Source organism: Moschus berezovskii, chromosome 16 (assembly GCF_049115385.1).
Source record: "Moschus berezovskii isolate FMDL1 chromosome 16, NW_MosBer_1.0, whole genome shotgun sequence".
Classification (NCBI taxonomy): Eukaryota; Metazoa; Chordata; class Mammalia; order Artiodactyla; family Moschidae; genus Moschus; species Moschus berezovskii.
Window position 1 is genome coordinate 17,265,253 of NC_142475.1, and position 19,485 is coordinate 17,284,737.

The 19,485-nt window shown below is 42.6% G+C and overlaps 2 protein-coding genes across 11 annotated transcripts in view; one reads left to right on the forward strand and one right to left on the reverse strand.

Moving 5' to 3' along the window:
• VPS13B (vacuolar protein sorting 13 homolog B) overlaps positions 1-8,695 on the forward strand; it is a 767,155-nt gene extending 758,460 nt beyond the window's left edge. For all 7 annotated transcript variants that reach the window (XM_055431816.2, XM_055431817.2, XM_055431818.2 and 4 more), the window contains exons 60-62: positions 2,844-2,946; positions 3,433-3,682; positions 7,175-8,695. In XM_055431816.2, coding sequence (XP_055287791.2) covers positions 2,844-2,946; positions 3,433-3,682; positions 7,175-7,423 — 602 coding nt within the window. In that variant the 3' untranslated portion in view covers positions 7,424-8,695. The remainder of the gene's footprint in view (positions 1-2,843; positions 2,947-3,432; positions 3,683-7,174) is intronic.
• A 121-nt stretch (positions 8,696-8,816) lies between these two features.
• COX6C (cytochrome c oxidase subunit 6C) lies at positions 8,817-19,142 on the reverse strand. 4 transcript variants are annotated; one of them, XM_088844688.1, is made up of 4 exons: positions 19,031-19,142; positions 17,972-18,103; positions 16,923-17,050; positions 8,817-9,527 (listed from the first exon to the last, which is right to left on the reverse strand). In XM_088844688.1, exons 2-3 carry the CDS (start codon positions 18,080-18,082, stop codon positions 16,937-16,939), a joined length of 225 nt encoding a protein of 74 aa, XP_088700814.1. In that variant the 5' UTR covers positions 18,083-18,103; positions 19,031-19,142; the 3' UTR covers positions 8,817-9,527; positions 16,923-16,936. The 4 variants fall into 4 exon arrangements, with proteins under 4 accessions (XP_088700814.1, XP_088700812.1, XP_088700813.1 ...); XM_088844686.1 differs by having other exon boundaries at positions 17,972-18,157; positions 19,031-19,114; XM_088844687.1 differs by lacking the exon at positions 19,031-19,142 and adding an exon at positions 18,773-19,024.
• Positions 19,143-19,485: the final 343 nt, after the last annotated feature.

Here is a 19,485-nt window from a genome sequence, read left to right on the forward strand (position 1 = left end):
TATAAATAATAGTTCTTTTTGTCACCTCCTTAGGCTTATTTATACAGAGAATTGGACTACTACTAATAAATTACGATAATAAAATTATAGAGCTAGGAAATCAGTAATTTCGGTGTTTATGTGTCATAGAATCTTTTTACAGTCATTTAACAAAGCAGGCTTTAATGAAAAGTAACAAGTTAGAGGTTGAGGACAGAAAGTCGAATATATTGAAGCAGAGAGTACTTACTTTTTCTGGTGAGAAATTTGAAAGAAAAAAATAGGTTCTAAAGCAGGAAGGTTATCCTATGAATTTGGAGGATGAAAGAGCACGCGTGTGTCAGTGGATGCATGCACACTGCCCGTGCAGCTTGGTGTCAGGCATGGCTTTCTTGCCATCAGACTCCGTTGCTATTGCAGCCAGGCCCAGTCTCCCGGCCAAGGTCAGCAAAGGTGCAACATCTGCCACTGAAAACCATTCCCAGAGCAGACTGGTGCGGAGAGCCCGGGCTTGTGGAACTACCACCTTAGGATGGTGCCAGGGCTCTCCACAAAGCCATGCGCACACAGTGGGGGTGTGGGAAAGGAAGCGCCTCTTCCTGTTCTGCATTCTGGGCAGAGCACATTAAGTGACTTTACATTAATAGTTGTTCCGTCACTAAGTCATGTCTGACTCTTTGACCCCATGGACTGCAGCATGCCAGGCTCCTCTATTGTCCACTATCTCTAGAGTTTGCTCAAATTCATGTCCTTTGAGTCAGTGATGCTATCTAACCATCCAATATAAAAAAAGAAGTCTTTTTAAAGTGAAATAAATGCGTAGATACTACAATAAATATGATACTTTACCTTGAAGACAGTTTGATATTTGCTTGTGGAAATGAGTGTCAGCAAGTCTGCAGTGTGAGTTACTGCAGAGTGGTGACGGTCAGTCAGTCAGTTCAGTCACTCAGTCGTGTCCGACTCCGCGACCCCATGGACTGCAGCACACCAGGCCTCCCTGTCCATCAACAGCTGCTGGAGTTTACTCAAACTCATGTCCATTGAGTCAGTGATGCCATCCAGCCATCTCATCTCTGTCATCCCCTTCTCCTCAAATAAGTAACTGGAATTACTGGGTTTTTTTTTTTCTGGCTTCACCACAAGGCTTATAGCGGAGAATGCAATGGCACCCCACTCCAGTACTCTTACCTGGAAAATCCCATGGATGGAGGAGCCTGGTAGGCTGCAGTCCATGGGGTCGCAAAGAGTTGGACACGACTGAGCGACTTCACTTTCACTTTTTACTTTCATGCATTGGAGAAGGAAGCCACTCCAGTGTTCTTCCTGGAGAATCCCAGGGATGGGGGAACCTGGTGGGTTGCGGTCTATGGGGTCACACAGTCAGACACAACTGAAGCGACTTAGCAGCAGCAGCAGCAGCAAGGCTTATAGAATCCTATTAGTTTCCCAACCAGGGATTGAACACTTGCCCTTGCAGTGAAAGCACAGAGTCCTAACAACCCGACCACCAGGGACTCTGGAATTGTTACCTTTATACCTAAAATCGGTATCATTTTGGTCATGAAGTGGTGGCTGGCTGGCACCACGAACAATGGGCAGGCGCTCTGCGTGTGTAGCTGCATCTGGCCATAAAGTCCGCAGGGTACATTTGACTGCAGCTCTGTGCCTCGCTAGATCTGACAAGAGGCAGCCAGATTAGGGCATAAAACTCGTGTCTGAGAGGAAGAGAGCGGGAAGAATGCCCGTGCTCACGCAGCCATCCGGAGAGGCTCCTTTAGGAGACCACACAGACAGGAACGTGTGTTCTCTCCCCTTCCCCTCGCCTCCTCCCCCTCACGTCTGCCTCTCTCCTTCCGCGAATGACATTTTCACTCACAGGGAAACTGACAAAAAGTACTGCCGCAACTCATAACTGGACAAAGTTAAACACTCCCTTATCAAATACTTACACATTCATAGAAACAGTATTCCTTTTGCCATGGACAGCAGCAAGATAAAGTCAACTTAGACTTCATAAATTCCTCTGGTCTTGAAAGCGCCCTTGTCCCTCACTGCGCGTTTCCCAAGGCTGTGGGGTTTCTCCCTTATGTAAGAGCATCTCGGAGCAGAGCTTCACATGGCCTCGTTGGTTTCCATCATTCTTGTAAAAGTTTTATTACCACTCTGAAGGTTTTACAAACCACTAACTCTTAGTCTAATGACTGTGCCTCGTTTATAAACATTTACAGGCCCTCAGAAAGCACACAGGCTGTACCATCTCTGGTTCCGGAGCGTCTCTGGAGGACTGCATGGCTGCCGCTGGGTGCCCTCGTTTGGTGCTGGCACCAGGGAGAGTGTGTAATAAAACAGAGGCCCCAGGAGCGCTCATAAATATATATGGATTCATGTCTAACAGCTGGACTGTGTCATTTAAATACTGTATCTAGTCAAACCACACGCCTTTTTGTGCATCTCTGTGTGTTGTGTTTTTTATTTGACCAGCCACACCGCAGATACAGACGTATTGTAATATTAAGCAAGGAAGTCAACTAACAGTCTTGACTTTTGTGTCACATCAACTGTAAATGATGTGTAAGCTATTGCTCAGGCCTGCCTACTCCCAGGAGCATTATGCTTCCTCTAATTGTCCGCCTGTACTTGGACTGTAGCTCATTCATATTTCAGCTTGCAGCTAATATAAGATCACCCGGGTTAAGAGCATTGCAGTGTTTAATGATTATCTATACACTTACTTCCAGAGATGTGACGTCATTTTGGATCTGTAGCGTTTTATAGATGGCTCTGAGCAGATGACATCACTGTAGCATGAAGCTGTTTTCCAGAAAACAACTAGTAAAACCCCTTTACTTCTCTTACTACAGGTATTTTACATGGAGCTGGGCTTTCTCAGCTTCCCAAACAGCGCTATCAGCCAAGTGATCTGCATGCTGACCAGGCTCCGAACAGCCACGTCAAATACGTCTGGTAAGATTATCTGGACGCTGGTTCAGCTGTTCATGTGCACCGTTTGTCAACAGGGCCTGGCTTCCTCTCAAGCTAACGGGCCACCCTTCCAGGAGAGCCCACGAAGAGCAGCTGTTTTCAGGGCAGGGTGCCAGTCCACAGCTCTGGGCTGGCAGCAAAACACCCGTCCCCATGTCCCACTCAGGGCAGGATGCCCACTGGCAGAAGTGCCGGGGCCCATGAGAGGGCCTAAGCTCATCTGTGTCCTAATTAGGGGTGACATTCTTAATGGGGGGAAGAGGACTCACCAAACCAAGGGGTATCTATGTCTTCAGGAGGAGCTGGGTTCGGTTGACCAGAATCAGAATTAAAGTGACAATTACACATTTCAAGATGAAATGAATCATCAGATTGGTGAGGGCCCTTGCTTTGGTTCAAACCGTGAGCCCTGAGAGGTGAGCATCTCTCCCAAGCTGGCTTTGGCCTCACCTTTCTCCTCTGACACAGGAAGATGCTCCAGTCTCTGGGAAGACCGGAAGTGCACATGGCTCTGGAGGTGGTTCTGGTGCGGGGCTCAGGCCAGGAGCACGAGGGCTGCCTGCTGCTGACTTCAGAAGTGCTCTTCGTGGTGAGCGTCAGCGAGGACACCCAGCAGCAGGCCTTCCCGGTCACGGAGATCGACTGCGCACAGGACCGCCAGCAGAGCGGCCTGCTCGTCGTGCAGCTCAAGCAGCCCAGAGTGGCCTGTGACGCAGAGGTACCTTTCCACAACAGGGTGCCCGGGGTGAGCTGCCGGCAGCGTTGAGGCCCGGGGTGACCGCAGGTACCGGGCGTCTGAGCCGGCATCCTCTGCGGTGGGTGCTGGAGACCGGGAGGGCTGCCAGGGGCAGGGGCGGCAAGGAGGCTGGTGGACTCGCCGCTGGGGCTCAGCCACCCGAGAATCCAAGATTGGTCGCTGTGGGGCTGGGGTGCGGGAGCTTCAAAATGAGCAGGTCTGAATGAGACAGGCCGGGACCGGGGCGGCAATCCCACAGAGCAGGACTCCAGGTCTGAAGTCCACAGGGCAGAGCCCGAGTCTGCGCGTGGCCTGGGAGTGCTGCAGCCGGTGCCTCCATCAGGGACAAGAGAAAGGACCACCCAGGAGTGAGGGGCGTCACCAGTGGAACAAGCACAGGCACCGCCTCCCTCATCCCCAGCTCCTGAGAGCTCGGGGTCAAACTTTTGTCTCCAGCTCTCTCCCACCCACTGCTGTGTCTTCCGTGTGGCTCTGTGCCCCTTCCCCGTGGGACATTTCCCACCCCTGAGCACTACATGGTACCCCCTGGGGACGCTGTGCAGGCTCCTGGGGTAGGCTCCCTGGCCACACAACAGCTGGGGGGGCATTCTGGGTGTCAGGGGTCAGAGGTGATCATGGGCTTCCTGCCGTCCAGACCACGGTGAGCACATGCACCCAGTGGAACCCTGCCCTGCCTCCCTGCTGACGGCCTGATCCTTGGGGCCCCGAGAGTTGACCTCGCAAGCGGACATTTTTTCCCACACAGCTAGGTTGGGGTTGGATCAGAGGTTAAGTGGAACCTGCCTGTCCTAACTTAGGGTCTGAGTAGCTCCCGGAAAGGACAGCAAACCTTCCCTCTGGCAGGTCCTGCCTGATTCCTTCTTTCATTATGTTCTTCCTGGTATGGGAGCCTGCGTCTCCCTCACACCACTGTTTGGGTAAAATTATCTGAGAAGATGGAAGGCAGCCAACCACAACAACTCTGAGATTTCTCTAGTTTCTTGGATCATAATCAGTCAGGCTTTAAGCTGGGGCTTGGCACTAAGACCACATTGCTGGTTCAAGTTGATGACTTTCTGGGAATAAACAGAGGTCAGATGTCCAGCCTGACTTTATTAGATCTGCCAAAATCTTCTGATCCAGTTGACAATAAAGCAGCAATGATTTGGCTACAGGCCTTGGCAGGGGATAGTATCATTATCTTCAAGTCCCTGGTCCTTAACGAGAAGCTTCCAAAGCCCTGAGGAGTATCTGTGACCATCATTATTCCTCAGTTGCTTGGGAAATATTTCAGATCTTAAACTATTGAGACTAGAGAATCAGCATTTCCTGTTACACTGTCTTCAACTCTGATCCTTCTCTTTGGCTTTTTTGCTTGAGGAGGGTACTGGGGGGACTTGTAGCTGGAGGGAAACACACCTTAGCTTCCTTGGGGGTTACTGAGATGGTAGGTGGAGTCACCACCCCGAGAAGCTGCCCAGCCTGAGACCATAGGATCACTGACATTCTGGACACCATGCTCACCACTCGTTTCCCAGGGGTGCTCAGGATGAAGGGGTCAAGGTGAAGGGATGGTTGCAACAGACGCAGGAAGAGATGACTGGGAGCAGGAATACTGCAGGGCAGCTTACACACAGCAGGAAGCACTGGGCAGACCAGCAGATTTGCAACCCTTCAGCCTCTAAATTCCACTTTCTCACCCTTTACCTCTAACCCTGACTTCTTAACAAAAAGTAACTGCCCAGTTAATCCTGTGTCTAAACCCTACCTTCCCCCACTCACTCCAATGGAGACCCAGGCTGCAGAACAAAAAGGCAGAAAAAAAAATTTTTTTTCTTTGGAGACAGTAGACGCTTCCCTAATAATGCTCTAATCCAGTCTTTTCAAAATGGGAGTGGGAGTCACTCAGCAATGCTGCCTGACAGTTTTCCTCAGTGGCCACGCCCAACCTAAGCCTCGGGCTTAAAGCTGGGCGGGGAAGCCTACCCACTGTCTTCCAGTGAAAACTGAAGAATAGTATTTTAAAATCTTTACATGAAATGGCTTTTCTGGGATTTTGCTCTAGATGCTAGGAAACAGCTCCTTTGAATTTTGGAAGGAATTAATTTGTAGATGACATCATTCAGTATATTCAAATACGGCAGGATTTTTTTTTTAAATCAGCATTTGCTTTTCTTAGTTAAATGCAGCCATTTTTAGGGTAATAATTGCTTAATATGCCTGGCACATTATTGAAATCCCTTATGAGAGGCTCAAAATGAGTCAGAAGGTCAATTTATTCCTTGGCCATGTTCCTTTCACAACACGGGTTTTCCTGTGCTGCTGTTCAGGAGGAGCAATTAAGACTCTTGTGTATTCGAAGCTTTCCAGCTGAATCCTGACCCCATCAAATGATATCATCAGAGTTCTGGCTTTTGCCTGGTAGTGCACAGCTTTCATCTGTCAGTGAATCTTTGGGGGCCTTTATTTTCTTTCCCAAATTTAAAAATATGAGACTGAACTCTGATGGACGCCCTACTTATTTTTCTGGCAGGCGGACCTCTCTCTACCATCCCACTGGCTTTCTGCCGCGTGTAAGACATCCTTGGCTGCACTGTCTCTGTGCCCTACACAGAAATATATAAATTCTTTACTACCATTTCAAGAACCAAGAAGTCCTCATTAAAATGTTTATAAGTCTTCCAGAGTAGTCTTGCCAACGTTTGGTAGGTAAAGACCATGGAGAGGTCAGCGGCTACCTGATTCCCAGAGACCAGTGGCTTACAATGGAAACGTCCCACTCCACTTGATTTACGCAGTAGATAGCTACAGAATTTCAGGATTGGGGGGGGGGGGATTTATAGCTCCACTTGCCTTTGATGTGTACTTTGAGAAAATCTCTCCTAAGAATTTAGGTAGTGTATCAGTTCTTCTATTTGAGCTCCACTGAAGACAAGCCAGACTTTTATGAACCATAAATGTACTTTGCATACTCCCTCTTTTCCATAAAAATTTCCCCTTCCTCTGCCCAGTTTTTCTAAAATTTTCTCTGGCTTTAAATCCTAATATTTATAAAAGCAGAAAATGTTACAGTTCAAAAGGTATTTGTTTTTTTAATGCTCTGTCCAAAGCCACTGGTTTGAAAGAGGTAAAGAGGTTCTGTCTGGAGAGGTTTCCAGAGACAAGCAGAGCTTTTATCTCAGGGTTTAAATGTTGATTAGATTGAAGCAGAGGAAAGATACTTTTCTCCTTCGTTCTTGGACTAGGCTAGCAGAGAGCAATGACAAGATGTTTCTAAGAGTTAAGAGTAAAATATTCCCAAATCGTCAACTTCAAACATGGGACTTTTACACAACACCAAACGCATATTCAGTCGCTTTATTAGATAACCTAAAAGGCACACCATCCAATCTATCAAGGCAAGAGAAGGAATAATCTTGTTATGGAAGTGTCCTAAGAGGGTTTGGCAACTCAAACCTTTTTTTTGGGTCACAGGTGGATGGAGTTCGGGAGAGACTGTCAGAGCAACAGTATAACAGACTTGTGGACTACATCACAAAGACCTCTTGTCACCTGGGCCCCGGCTGCTCCTCTGTGCAGACATCATGCCCTGTGGTGGCTGTGGAACCTCTCCCCTCCACTGTGAAAATGTACCATTATATGGTTGATCCACATTTTGCCCAAGTTTTCATTAGTAAATTTACCATGGTGAAAAATAAAGCCCTGAGGAAAGGGTTCCCTTGAGTCCCCTCCAAGGTGTTGATTGCTGCTTGTGCAATTTATTTTTGAAAAAGAAACCTAATGAGCTCTTAACATCTATTGTGGACACAAAACCACTGTTCTATAGTTACAGTAACTTTCTTCTAAAACTAATTCAAATTCTTCCTTTTTCCTACAACTAAGATATTTCAAAATTGAGTGATTAAAAAACTTAGTCCTTTCCTGTTTGGGGACAGTAGAATCCTATTTTTAATCTTATCATGTATTGAAAATACATTCCTTTTTGCTCTTTTTGCTAAAATTTCAACTTTAATTAAGATCATCAACTGTGTAGTCAGGCGTTGGAAACAAATGTAAACTTCATCCCCTGCTGCATCTCTTTTTAGGATGAGACATCATCTTTGCCTAACACCCTCCTCTGCAGAAGTTTAGCTTTACAATGAAATTCAATGCTTAGGATCTTACTGTTAATTTGTTAATGTTATTTAAACGTGATACTATTTTAACTGAAAGCTGCCACGTACATTCCTACTGTATAAACTTTTACTGAAATTTTACTGATGACTTATCCAGGTACATTTTGGAAAAATGTCTTTCTAATTTGTTTTGCTAGGCAAGCAAATCTTTTTTGTCTACTGCTAAAAACAGACCCAGGGTGCTCAGGTGAGTTTCTTTAGTTCCATAAGCAAAACACTACTGGGTAACTCCCACTACTGGATACTTTTATGGACGGACTCACCCTGATGCCTTAGCCAAGTCAAGGACCCCAACATTAACCTTAACAATAGTTCATTTTGATGACTTAGCTTGATCCAGCATAAAGATATTCCCATGATTTTCTTTTGTTTTTAAAAGCTGGATTTGGCTCAAGATCCTGGGTCACGACATACACCTTGAGCATTCAGTAAAAATTTGATACTCCAAACTTAAAACACATTTTTACTCATTACATCCAAACTTGGGCTTACAACCTGATACCTACAATTGTGAGATTCTAAGGAATTTCAATTTCAAATCTCCACTTTAACTTAAGCCTCACATGTTATTGGGCGTAAGAGATCACTGCATAGTTGTTTACTGTTAATGGACAATTTAGGTTGAATATGAAAAAAATGGCTCCACCATTACTTTGCTGTATCATACTCATTTAGGAAAGTGACAGTTTTGTCAACCACAAGAGTAACTATTTTTAAGCTTGTAAATATGTATTAAGTCTTGTATCTTTTCTGATAATTTTGCCTACTACTTCTAATTGTTATATGAAATTGTTAAAAATAAAACAAATTCTTGAATTACTGATCATACATAAACATGGGTTCTTAAAATGCAAGTTTTCACTGATACCTGGGTTTATTACAGCTTACATTATTGGACTCAAGAATTCTGCACAAGAAAATTTGTTAACCTAATAAAAAAGAACTGGGGATTCAATTAGTTTTCACTAAAATAACACAATTCTTAAAGCTCTTTTGATCACAACAAAAACACTTACTAAAGGAGAGAAAGGTCCTGAGACCTCCTCTGGAAAATGTTACCACACTCTAGCAAACATTACTCAACTTCAATTCCAATTAAATAACAACTTTTTCTGTGTATTCCATATTGTATATACATACAGTTAGGCCTTCAATAAAGTGATACTGAATAAAGAACCTTAAATTTACCTATTACACCTGTCCAATGGCTAGATCCAGTAGGGCAATCCCGTAACAATGAAGTCCAAAGACTTTTACTGGAAAGACAGTCTCTGTTCCTTGTAACAGCCCACAATAGAGTAGTCATGTAGGTTCATGCAGACCCTTTAAACCCATGGCCCAGGTAGAGTATCTCAGTGAAATGGACAAAATGTAAGAAGAGTCAAAAATGTCCTAAAACAGTAAAAATTTTAATCGGTATTTAAAGTTACCTTCATAAGATTCATAAAGTTAAAAATCCCTGACCAATTCTAATCCAAGTACCCCAAACTCTACATGTCGGTAAGAATAACTGAACAAAGACTTAAATGTCCACAGTATTTGTTAATTGTTTATTTATTGAGAGACTATTTCTCACCCCAGATAGTCATAGTTTCATAGTTCAGGAACACAGGAAAGTAACAAACTTCCATGGAACTCAACCCAAAGAAATTCTGTGGAGAAAAACAGAGTGACCAAGTTAATGACAATCATTCTCTTAATACCTCGCCACACTGGGTCCCCTGAGCGCTACTGCCACCAACACGGGCCATGTTTTGCTCACTCACCCTTAGTCCAGGAGCAGCCCCGTTCAGGCTGCCTGGGCTCCAGGTCCATTCTCCCCCATGCTCCCTAACCTCCCTGTCCAACCTCTTTTCCATTTGGGGCATTCAAATCTTTTTCTGGGGTTTCTTGCTTTCATGTTCCAAGTTCTACCTTTTTTCCTTCAAGTCCACCCCATCCGTTCCCTTCTCATACCCATACTATTATTAAAAAGCAGCAGCCCATCTGTTCTAAACTTTTCTATTCTTGTCTCCAAATCTGCTCTTTTTATTGTTTTTTCAGCAATCAACTTCTTATAAGTAAAAGGTAAAAAAACATATATTTTAAAAATCAGCCTGTTAACATCTGATTATGAAAAGCATACCCACTGCAAAAGTTTTGAAAATTTCAAAGGTACAAGAAAATAGCAGTGTTAAGATTCCACACACAAAAAAACTAGTATTTTCTCGATCTTTTTACCTTCAGCCTTTTTTCTTATGCACTTTTGACACAGATCACCCTTTACATAAAACATTCTTAGTTTTCTATTTTAGTAACTCCTGTTACTTTGTGATTATCAATTCTAACAGACCTAACAGTCCATGATGGAAATTACAATTCCTATCAGTTTTCCAACCACTGGAAATAAACTTGTTTTTCTACTATTATGTATTACATATATTAAACTGTGGCTACTTAATACATGTATCGACATGTGATTCAGATATTTCCTTAATATAAGCAACTACAGAAATGGAATGTAACAGAACCGAATCTAATACTAGGCAAAGTTATTTATATTCAAAATTATCCTTGAATTTTAAACACAGAATCTTAATTCACGCTGTCCATGAGGCAGTGGACCTTGACTACCCAAATCAGAATCTCTAGAAAGCCACCAAGTCACCTATGGACATCCAAATAACAAACCATAAAAGGTTTCAAATACTTCAGGGAAGAAGGAAAAGAGCAGACCTTGCACACAACGTTCTGGGTTGTCTGAGGGCTTCCCAAGGGACTATTTCTATCTTTATCTCAGAACACTGGTGACAACGGTGACTGCGTTTAAGGGACTTGTGAAACACCATCAAAAAGACCAACACTTGTATTGTGGAGGTGCATGAAGGGACAGAGAATTTATTTGAAGAAATAATTGCAAAAAACTTCCCAAATCTGAGGAAAGAAACTTATATACAAATATAAGATGTTACTTGAAAGTAAGATGAACCCAAAGGCTCCCAACATCAAGACACATTATAATCCAACTGTCAAAAACCAAAGACAATGAATCCTGAAAGCAATAAGAAAAAATTGATTCACTGTATATAATGGGGCTTCTGTAAGGTTATCAGTGGACTTCTCAGGAAAAACCAGGAAAATGTCCTTCGAAAATCAGGAAGAAATTAAGACACTCCCAGATAAACAAAAGCTAAAGAATAAGGAGTTCATTACTACTAGATCTGCAAGGAGAACTGTTCAATTTGAAACAAAATTACACTAGACAGTAACTCAAAGCCATACTGAAATATAAAGTTCCCTGGCAAAGGTAAATATATGAATAAATCTAAATGCCAGTGTTAATCATGTTTCATATCCCCACTTTTAATTCTGTAGTATTTAAAAGGCAAAAGCACTAAAAAAAAAGACATCTGTGTTAATGGGCACAATATCTAAAAATGCCATTTGTGACCTTAATAACAAAGTAGGGGAACAGGGTTGTAAAAGAGAATTTTTGTATGTGATTAAATGTTTGTATGTGTGTTATCAGCAATTCAAAATAGATTATAACAATAGGATGGTTTAAACGTCCCAACCAAAAGTCATAGATCTGAGGAATGGATACAACACAAGGTCCAACTACAAGCTATCTACTAAAGAGTCACTTTAGAGCCAAAGATACACATAGTTTTGAAGTTAAGGATGAAAAGAGACTCCATACAGACAGCAAAGAGCAAGAGTGGCTATACTGTTAGCAGACAAAACAGACTAAGTAAAAAAATGCTACAAACACGAAGGACATTTTATAATGGCAGGGTCAGCTCACCAAGAAGGCAGATTATATATACACCAAACATGAGAGCCTGGAAATATGTGAAGCGAACACTAACAGCACTGAAGGGAGAAACAGACAGCTCTACGTAACAGTAGGTGACAGAATATAAATTGGCCAAAACATTTAGGTTTTTCCCTAAAATCTTAAAGAAAACCTAAACAAACTCTGTGGCAAACCCAATACCTTCAATACTGGCTATAATTGAAATGACCAGACAGAAGATCATTAAGAAAATAAGAGAACTTGAACACTACAGACCAATCAAATCTAAGAGACAGATACAGATCATTCTACCCAACATCAGAATATATATACTTTTTCTTAAGTGCATAGGGATTAATTTCCATGTAAGGTCATAGAACAACAGATTTTAAGAATGAAATCACATAAACTATCTCTGCTGGTCACAATGGATGAAACTAGATATCCTAACAGAAGGAATAGAGATACCAATGGAACATTTCATGCAACGATGGGCTCAATAAAGGACAGAAATGGTATGCACCTAAACCAGAAGCAGAGGATGTTAAGAAGAGATGGCAAGAATACACAGACGATCTATACAAAAAAGATCTTAACCCAGATAACCACGATGCTGTGATCACTCACCTTGAGCCAGACATCCTGGAATGTGAAGTCAAGTGGGCCTTAGGAAGCATCACTACAAACAAAGCTAGTGGAGGTGATGGAATTCCAGTTGAGCTATTTCAAATCCTAAAAGATGATGCTGTGAAAGTGCTGCACTCAATATGCCAGCAGATTTGGAAAACTCAGCAGTGGACACAAGACTGGAAAAGGTCAGTTTTCATTCCAATCCCAAAGAAAGGCAATGCCAAAGAATGCTTGAACTACCACACAATTGCACTCATCTCACACGCTAGTAAAGTCATGCTCAAAATTCTCCAAGCTAGGCTTCAAGAGTACATGAATCGTGAACTTCCAGATGCTCAAGCTGGTTTTAGAAAAGGCAGAGGAACCAGAGATCAAATTGCCAACATCCGCTGGATCATCGAAAAAGCAAGAGAGTTCCAGAAAAAATTTCTTCTTCACTGACTATGCCAAAGGCTTTGTGTGGATCACAACAAACTGTGGAAAATTCTGAAAGAGATGGGAATACCAGACCACCTGACCTGCCTCTTGAGAAACCTATATGCAGGTCAGGAAGCAACAGTTAGAACTGGACATGGAACAACAGACTAGGTCCAAATAGGAAAAGGAGTACGTCAAGGCTGTATATTGTCACCCTGCTTATTTAACTTATATGCAGAATACATCATGAGAAACGCTGGGCTGGAAGAAGCACAAGCTGGAATCAAGATTGCCAGAAGAAATATCAATAACCTCAGATATGCAGAAGGTACCACCCTTATGGCAGAAAGTGAAGAAGAATTAAAGAGCCTCTTGATGAAAGTGAAAGAGGAGAGTGAAAAAGTTGGCTGAAAGCTCAACATTCAGAAAACTAAGATCATGGCATCCCATCACTTCATGGCAAATAAATGGGAAACCAGTGGAAACAGTGACAGACTTCATTTCTGGGGGGCTCCAAAATCACCGCAGATGGTGACTGCAGCCATGAAATTAAAAGACGCTTACTCCTTGGAAGAAAAGCTATGACCAACCTAGACAGCATATTAAAAAGCAGAGACATTACTTTGCCAACAAAGGTCCATCTAGTCAAGGCTATGTTTTTTCCAGTGGTCATGTATGGATGTGAGAGTTGGACCATAAAGAAAGCTGAGTGCTGAAGAATTGATGCTTTTGAACCGTGGTGTTGGGAGAAGACTCTTGAGAGTCCCTTGGACTGCAAGGAGATCCAACCAGTCCATCCTAAGGAAATCAGTCCGAATACTCATTGGAAGGACTGATGCTGAATCTGAAAGTCCAATACTTTGGCCACCTGATGCGAAGAACTGACTCACTGGAAAAGACCCTGATGCTGGAAAAGATTGAAGGCAGGAGAAGGGGACGACAGAGGATGAGATGGTTGGATGGCTTCACTGACTCTATGGACATGAGTTTGAGTAAGCTCCAGGAGTTGGTGATGGACAGGGAGGCCTGGCGTGCTGCAATGCATGGGGTCACAAAGAGTTGGACACGACTGAGAGACTGAACTGAACTGAAGGAAAATAGAAAAATCCACAAATAAGTGGAGATTAAACAACATACTCTCCAACCACCAGTGGGTCAAAGTAGGTTTAAGAAGAGAAGTTTAAAAGTTCAAATCAACAACCTATGTTTACCCCCTAAAAGATAGAAAAAGAAAAGCAAGCTAAACCAAAGCCACAGGAAATAAAGATTATTATAAACACACCAAGAAATAAATAGATAATATTAAGAGTTTAACTAAGTAAGAAGATCAAATCCACAATCAAAAAACACTCAACAAACAAAAGGCTGGGATAAGATGGCTTCACAGGTAAATTCTATCAAACATTTAAATAACAGTTAACCCCAATCCTCCTCAAGCTCTTCCAAAAAACTAGAGGGGAACACTTTCAAATTTACTCCATGTATTTTTTAACTTTCTATATATAAAAGACATCTTAAACATGTGTATGGGGAAGAGACTGCCCTTCCATGTTTTCCTCTGTCTCTCATATGTCTCATGGCCACATCTGACTCACCATCTTATTTAAAAATACACATTTGGAGTTTCCCTGGTGGCTCAGTGGTAAAGAATCCACCTGCCAATGAAGAGACACAGGTTTAATCCCTAATCCGGGAAGATTCCACATGCTGCAGAGCAACTAAGCCCATGCACCACAACCACTGAGCCTGTGCTCTAGAGCCTGGGAGCTGCAATGACTGAGCTCAAGAGCCACAGCTACTGAAGCCTGTGTGCCCAAGAGCCTGTGCTCTGCCAACAAGAGGAGCCCTTGCAAAGAAAAGCCCCGCTCACAGCAACTAGAGAAAAGCCCACTGAGCAACAAAGACCTACCACAGCCAAAAATAAAATTAAAAAAAAACAACAACATTCTATAAGACCATCAAATATATTAAAGACAAATACTAGAAAGCTGCAAAGCAATATCCCAAATATAGATGCAAAAATCCCTCATAAAATACTAGCCAACAATTCAACAGTTCATTAAAAGGATTATACACCATGAACAAGGATGATTCAACATATGAATATAATACACCGTAGAAGGACAAAAAGTCACATGATCGTCTCAACTGATTCAAGAAAGCATTTGAAAAATTTAATACCTTTCCATGATTTAAAAAAAAATTCAAATGAAGAATAGGAAGAAAAACTACCTCAACATAACAAAGGTGATATATGAGAAACCCACCGCTAATATACTCAATGGTAAAAGACTTAAAAAGTTTCTCCTCTAAGGTCAGAGGGGAAAAAAAACCAAGGATGCACATTTTTGCCACTTCTCTTCAAAACAGTACTGGAAATCCTAGCCAGGACAATTAGGAAGAAAAGAAATGACATCCAAACTGGAAGGAAGAAGTACAGCTATCTGCAGATGATCTGATCCTATATGCAGAAAACCCTCAAAGAATGATCGATCTCTCACACACACACACAAAACTGTTAGAATAAACTCAGCAAAGCTGCAGGATATGTAATCACACAAAATCAGTAATGTTTCTATACACTAACAATAATCAGAAAAGCAAATTAAAACAATTTCAATTATATTAGCATTAAACTACAATTCTTAGGAATAAACTTCAACAAAGAGGCAAAAGACTTATATACTGAGTAGTATAAAACATTGCTGAAATTAAGGAAACAAATAAATGGAAACACATCTTGTGTTCATGACCTAGAATACTTGTAACTGTCAAGATGTTCACACTACCCAAAGTGATCTGTAAATATAATGCAATTCCTATCAAAATCCCAACAGCATTTGAGAAATAGGAAAATCCATCCTAAAATTCACGTGGATTATCAATAAGACCATGAAAAGCCAAAACAATCTTAAAAAAGACAACAACATGGGAGGACTAACACTTCCTGATTTCAAAAAATAAAGGTATTGTAATCAAGAATGTAGTATCAGCATAAAGATGGAAATATAAACTAATGCAACAGACTAGAGTACCAAAATAAACCCATCCATATAGAGAAAACCACCAAAGGTACTAAAACTAAAGGCAAAAGGAAAATTTTTTCAACAGATGATGTTTGGAAAACTGGATATTAACATGCAAAAGAATGAAGCAAACCATTTCCGTAACATCATATCCAAAAATTAACTCAAAATAGATCAAAGACCTAAAGGTAAGAGCTAATAAAACTATAAAACTTCAGGAAAAAAGTAATACTTTATGACAGTGAATTTGTCAATGATTTCTTAAACATGACACCAAAAGTACAGGCAAAAAAATAAATCAGAATCCATCAGAATTTCAAATGCCTGTTCATCAAAAGACACAATTAACAGACTGAAAAGGCAATTACAGAATGGGAGAAAATATCTAAATCATATATGATAGGGGCTTTTAAATAACTCCTACAACTCAACAAAAAATGATCCGATTAAAAATGGGCAAAAGATTTGCATAGACATTTCTCCAAAGAAGATATACAAACAGCTAACAAGCATGGGAAAAGAGGCTCAACATCATTAACCATTAGGGAAATACAAATGAAGACCAAAAGAAAACAATACCTAACATTCATTAGGATGGCTACTATCAAAAAATCAGAAAATAAGAGTTGGCAAGGACGTGGAGAGACCCTTGCACACAAAAGCTGGTGAAGTGTAAACAGCCACTATGTAAAAGATTTAAAACCAGAACATCAGATGATTTAGCAACTCCACTTCTGAGTATACACTCAAAATAGTATTAAAAGCAGGGTATCAAAGAGATATGCACACAGAACAACAGCATTATTCACAAGAGCCAAAAGGTGCATAAGGAATCCAAGTCCATTAACAGATGAATGATTAAACAAAATGTGGTATACAGATAAAATGGATTACTTAGCCTTAACAAGGAAGAAAATTCTCACACAGCTGTAATGAATAAACCTTGAGGACATTACATTAAATGAAATAAGTCATTACTCCACTTAACATGAGGTACCTAGACAGAAGAACGGTGACTGCCTGGGGAAGGGGGAAATATTTAATAGGTACAGAATGGACACCCATTTGCAAGATGAAGAATTCTGAAGACTAGTTGTGCAACAGTGTAAAGGTACTGACACTACTGAATTAAGACTGTATATTTTATGTATACACACAATTGAAAGATTTTAAACAGTAACTTCAAATAACCATATTACCTTTGTATTCCAAATCACTTTGCACTCTGAAAGATACCAGCCTTCCTCATCTCCTCAAAATCTTTCATGGAATCATAATTTCTGTAGAAATCTGCATATGCCTTCTTTCTTTGTTCAGCTACAGCAAACTAAAAGGTAACAATCACATTCAGGGTTTATTTTTTAGATTATTAGAAACAATATCTAGAGACAATATAAATCACCAAGTCTGCGTTCACCTTGAATCGTATTATATTATTAAAGCCCTAAAATAAGTAATTAGGGCTTCCCTAGTGGGAAGGGTTCAATCCCTGGGCCCGGAAGAGCCCCTGGAGAAGCAAAGAACAATGCACTCCAGTATTCCTGCCTGGAAAATCCCATGGACAGAGGAGCCTGGAGGGCTACAGTCCGTGGGGTCACATAAGTTGGACATGACTTAGCAACTAAACAACAAATAAATAACTAAGTTAAAATGAACTTTTAAGGATGGATCCTAATCTGTCTAGCACCCTTATAGAAGGAAAAAATTCAGACAGAAACATATTAACAAATATAGGACCATGTGATGAGAGGGAGAAGACAGCCATCTTCTACAAAGTCAAGCAGAAAGGCAGCAGAAGAAATCAACCTCAAAGTTTTGGGGTTTTTTGGCCACACTTGGGGCAGGTGGGATCTTAGTTCCCCAACCAGGGATAGAACCTGTGCCCCCTGCACTGGAAGCTTACAGTCTTAACCACTGGATGGTCAGGGAAGTCCCCCACAGCCATCTTGATCTTGGATTTTTAGCCTCAAAAATTTTTTTCTATTGTGGAAGCCACCCACTTTGTGGTATTTTGTTATGGCAGCCCTACCAAATTAAGCTTCATTTAAAGATGGAAGGCAAGCCATCTGGAGAATAAGAGATACTGTCCCCATCACACTAAGGTGGGTGGAGAAAGGTAAGAGCAAGGGAGCACCCTACAGAGGGAATTTCTTTAAAGGACTCTGAACTGCCTATGAAAATGAAATACATTTTCAAATTGAAAACATTTTTGGACCGTGAGCACAAAGTAAAAATAAAACATACATACCTTATAGAAAGTTGCAAACCCCAGGGAGACCATGAATGCTCCAACAATATGAAATCGCAGACGTTTGGCCAGGAGGCCACGCATCTGAGGTTTGGCCAAAGCAGTGGACATGGTAGTTTTTCTTCTCGACGGCTAGAATGAAAAGAGACAGCTCTTAGAACTCTTCTGCATGATACATTTTCGTACCTAGAGAGACACAAGCAGGACAGTGAACCAACTCCTCTACCAAAACCTAAGATCTTCAGGGGTTTAGTGACTTCGTCTTTTTCCCTTTCACACGCTGAACGATCACCCTAAATAAGCAAGCTGACTGCGGCCCAACAGGTACCGGGGAACGAGAACGACACAGACCTCTCCGAATTACAGGAAAGATCAGCAGTGGCTCTAGACTGATAAAAGTGCAAACAACTCGACCACCAACTCATTTACTCCTGTGAGACAGGTGTTTTCCCATTTTACTGAGAAAAGCCGGACGCACGAAGGTTAGGGAACCATTTCAAGGTCACGCAGTCAGGACTAACACCCGGGCGGGACCCCAGCAGGTCCTCCGGGCCCTCGGCGCGCGCCGCCCGCGCGGGGTGGGAAGGCCGTGCGCGCGCGGAGGGGGCTGCGGGGGGCGCCCTCAGGCCTCCCAACCCCAAACGCTACCACAAAGCCGACAGCAACCGAGCGCCGACGGCGCCCCTCACGCCTGGGGCCCGGGTGAGGAGGAAACCACTCCCTTTCTGCAGGTGAAAACACTGGGACCGGGCAGCTCAAAGGACGCCGCCAAGGTCACGCTCGACGCGGTAAGATACGCACTGGTGTCCGGGGCCGGGCCGGCTGCCTCAGAAGCCCGGCGGTTCCTCGAGGCGCCGCTCACGCCCCTCAGCAAACCCGGGGTCCCCGGGAGACCCTCCCCGAAGAGGCCGCAACGCCGGGAAGCTGGGGTCGACACGGGCCAGAGGGCCGAGTTTCCCGACCCGAGAGATGCAGAGTAACGGCTCGAGAGGCAGACCGGCAGCGGGAGGCGGCAGGCGGGAGAATCCAAACAAGGGAGGCGGTAGGCACACGACTCACCTCAACCGCAACGTCCTTTCAGGATGGAGAAATGGACGGTGTTTCCGCAGCGCGCAGGCGCATAAATAGAGGGAGCGGAGAGAGGACCCGGCTACGGTGGCCGAAAGAGTCCAAAAGGCCTCCGGCGCGCCCCCCGCCGGTCATAGCTGACGTTAACCAAGGTGTTCAGTCTCTTCCGTGGGTAACCTTGGATTTATTAAGGATTTGACCTTCTGCGTCAGTTTCCTTAGTAAATCGGAGGTACTGATCTTACTCCTACACAGAGTTGATATGAACTGATTATCGAATTCAAAGATTTTAAATATGTGAATTTAAATATATATATACCTTACAAATACAGCACAAATCTTCCTGGACATGGATTGCTCCGACTATGTGCACAAACCAACATTTTCATTATGACTATCCTTATGCATATAGCCACTTGTTTGGGTAAAGAGTGAACCAGACAGCCT

Coding starts and splice junctions, on each gene's coding strand:
- COX6C (XM_088844688.1), bottom strand. CDS start 18,082: ATGTCCACTGCTTTGGCCAAACCTCAGATGCGTGGCCTCCTGGCCAAA. Junction 17,051..17,971: donor GGTTTGCAACTTTCTATAAG/GTATGTATGTTT, acceptor GTTACCTTTTAG/TTTGCTGTAGCTGAACAAAG.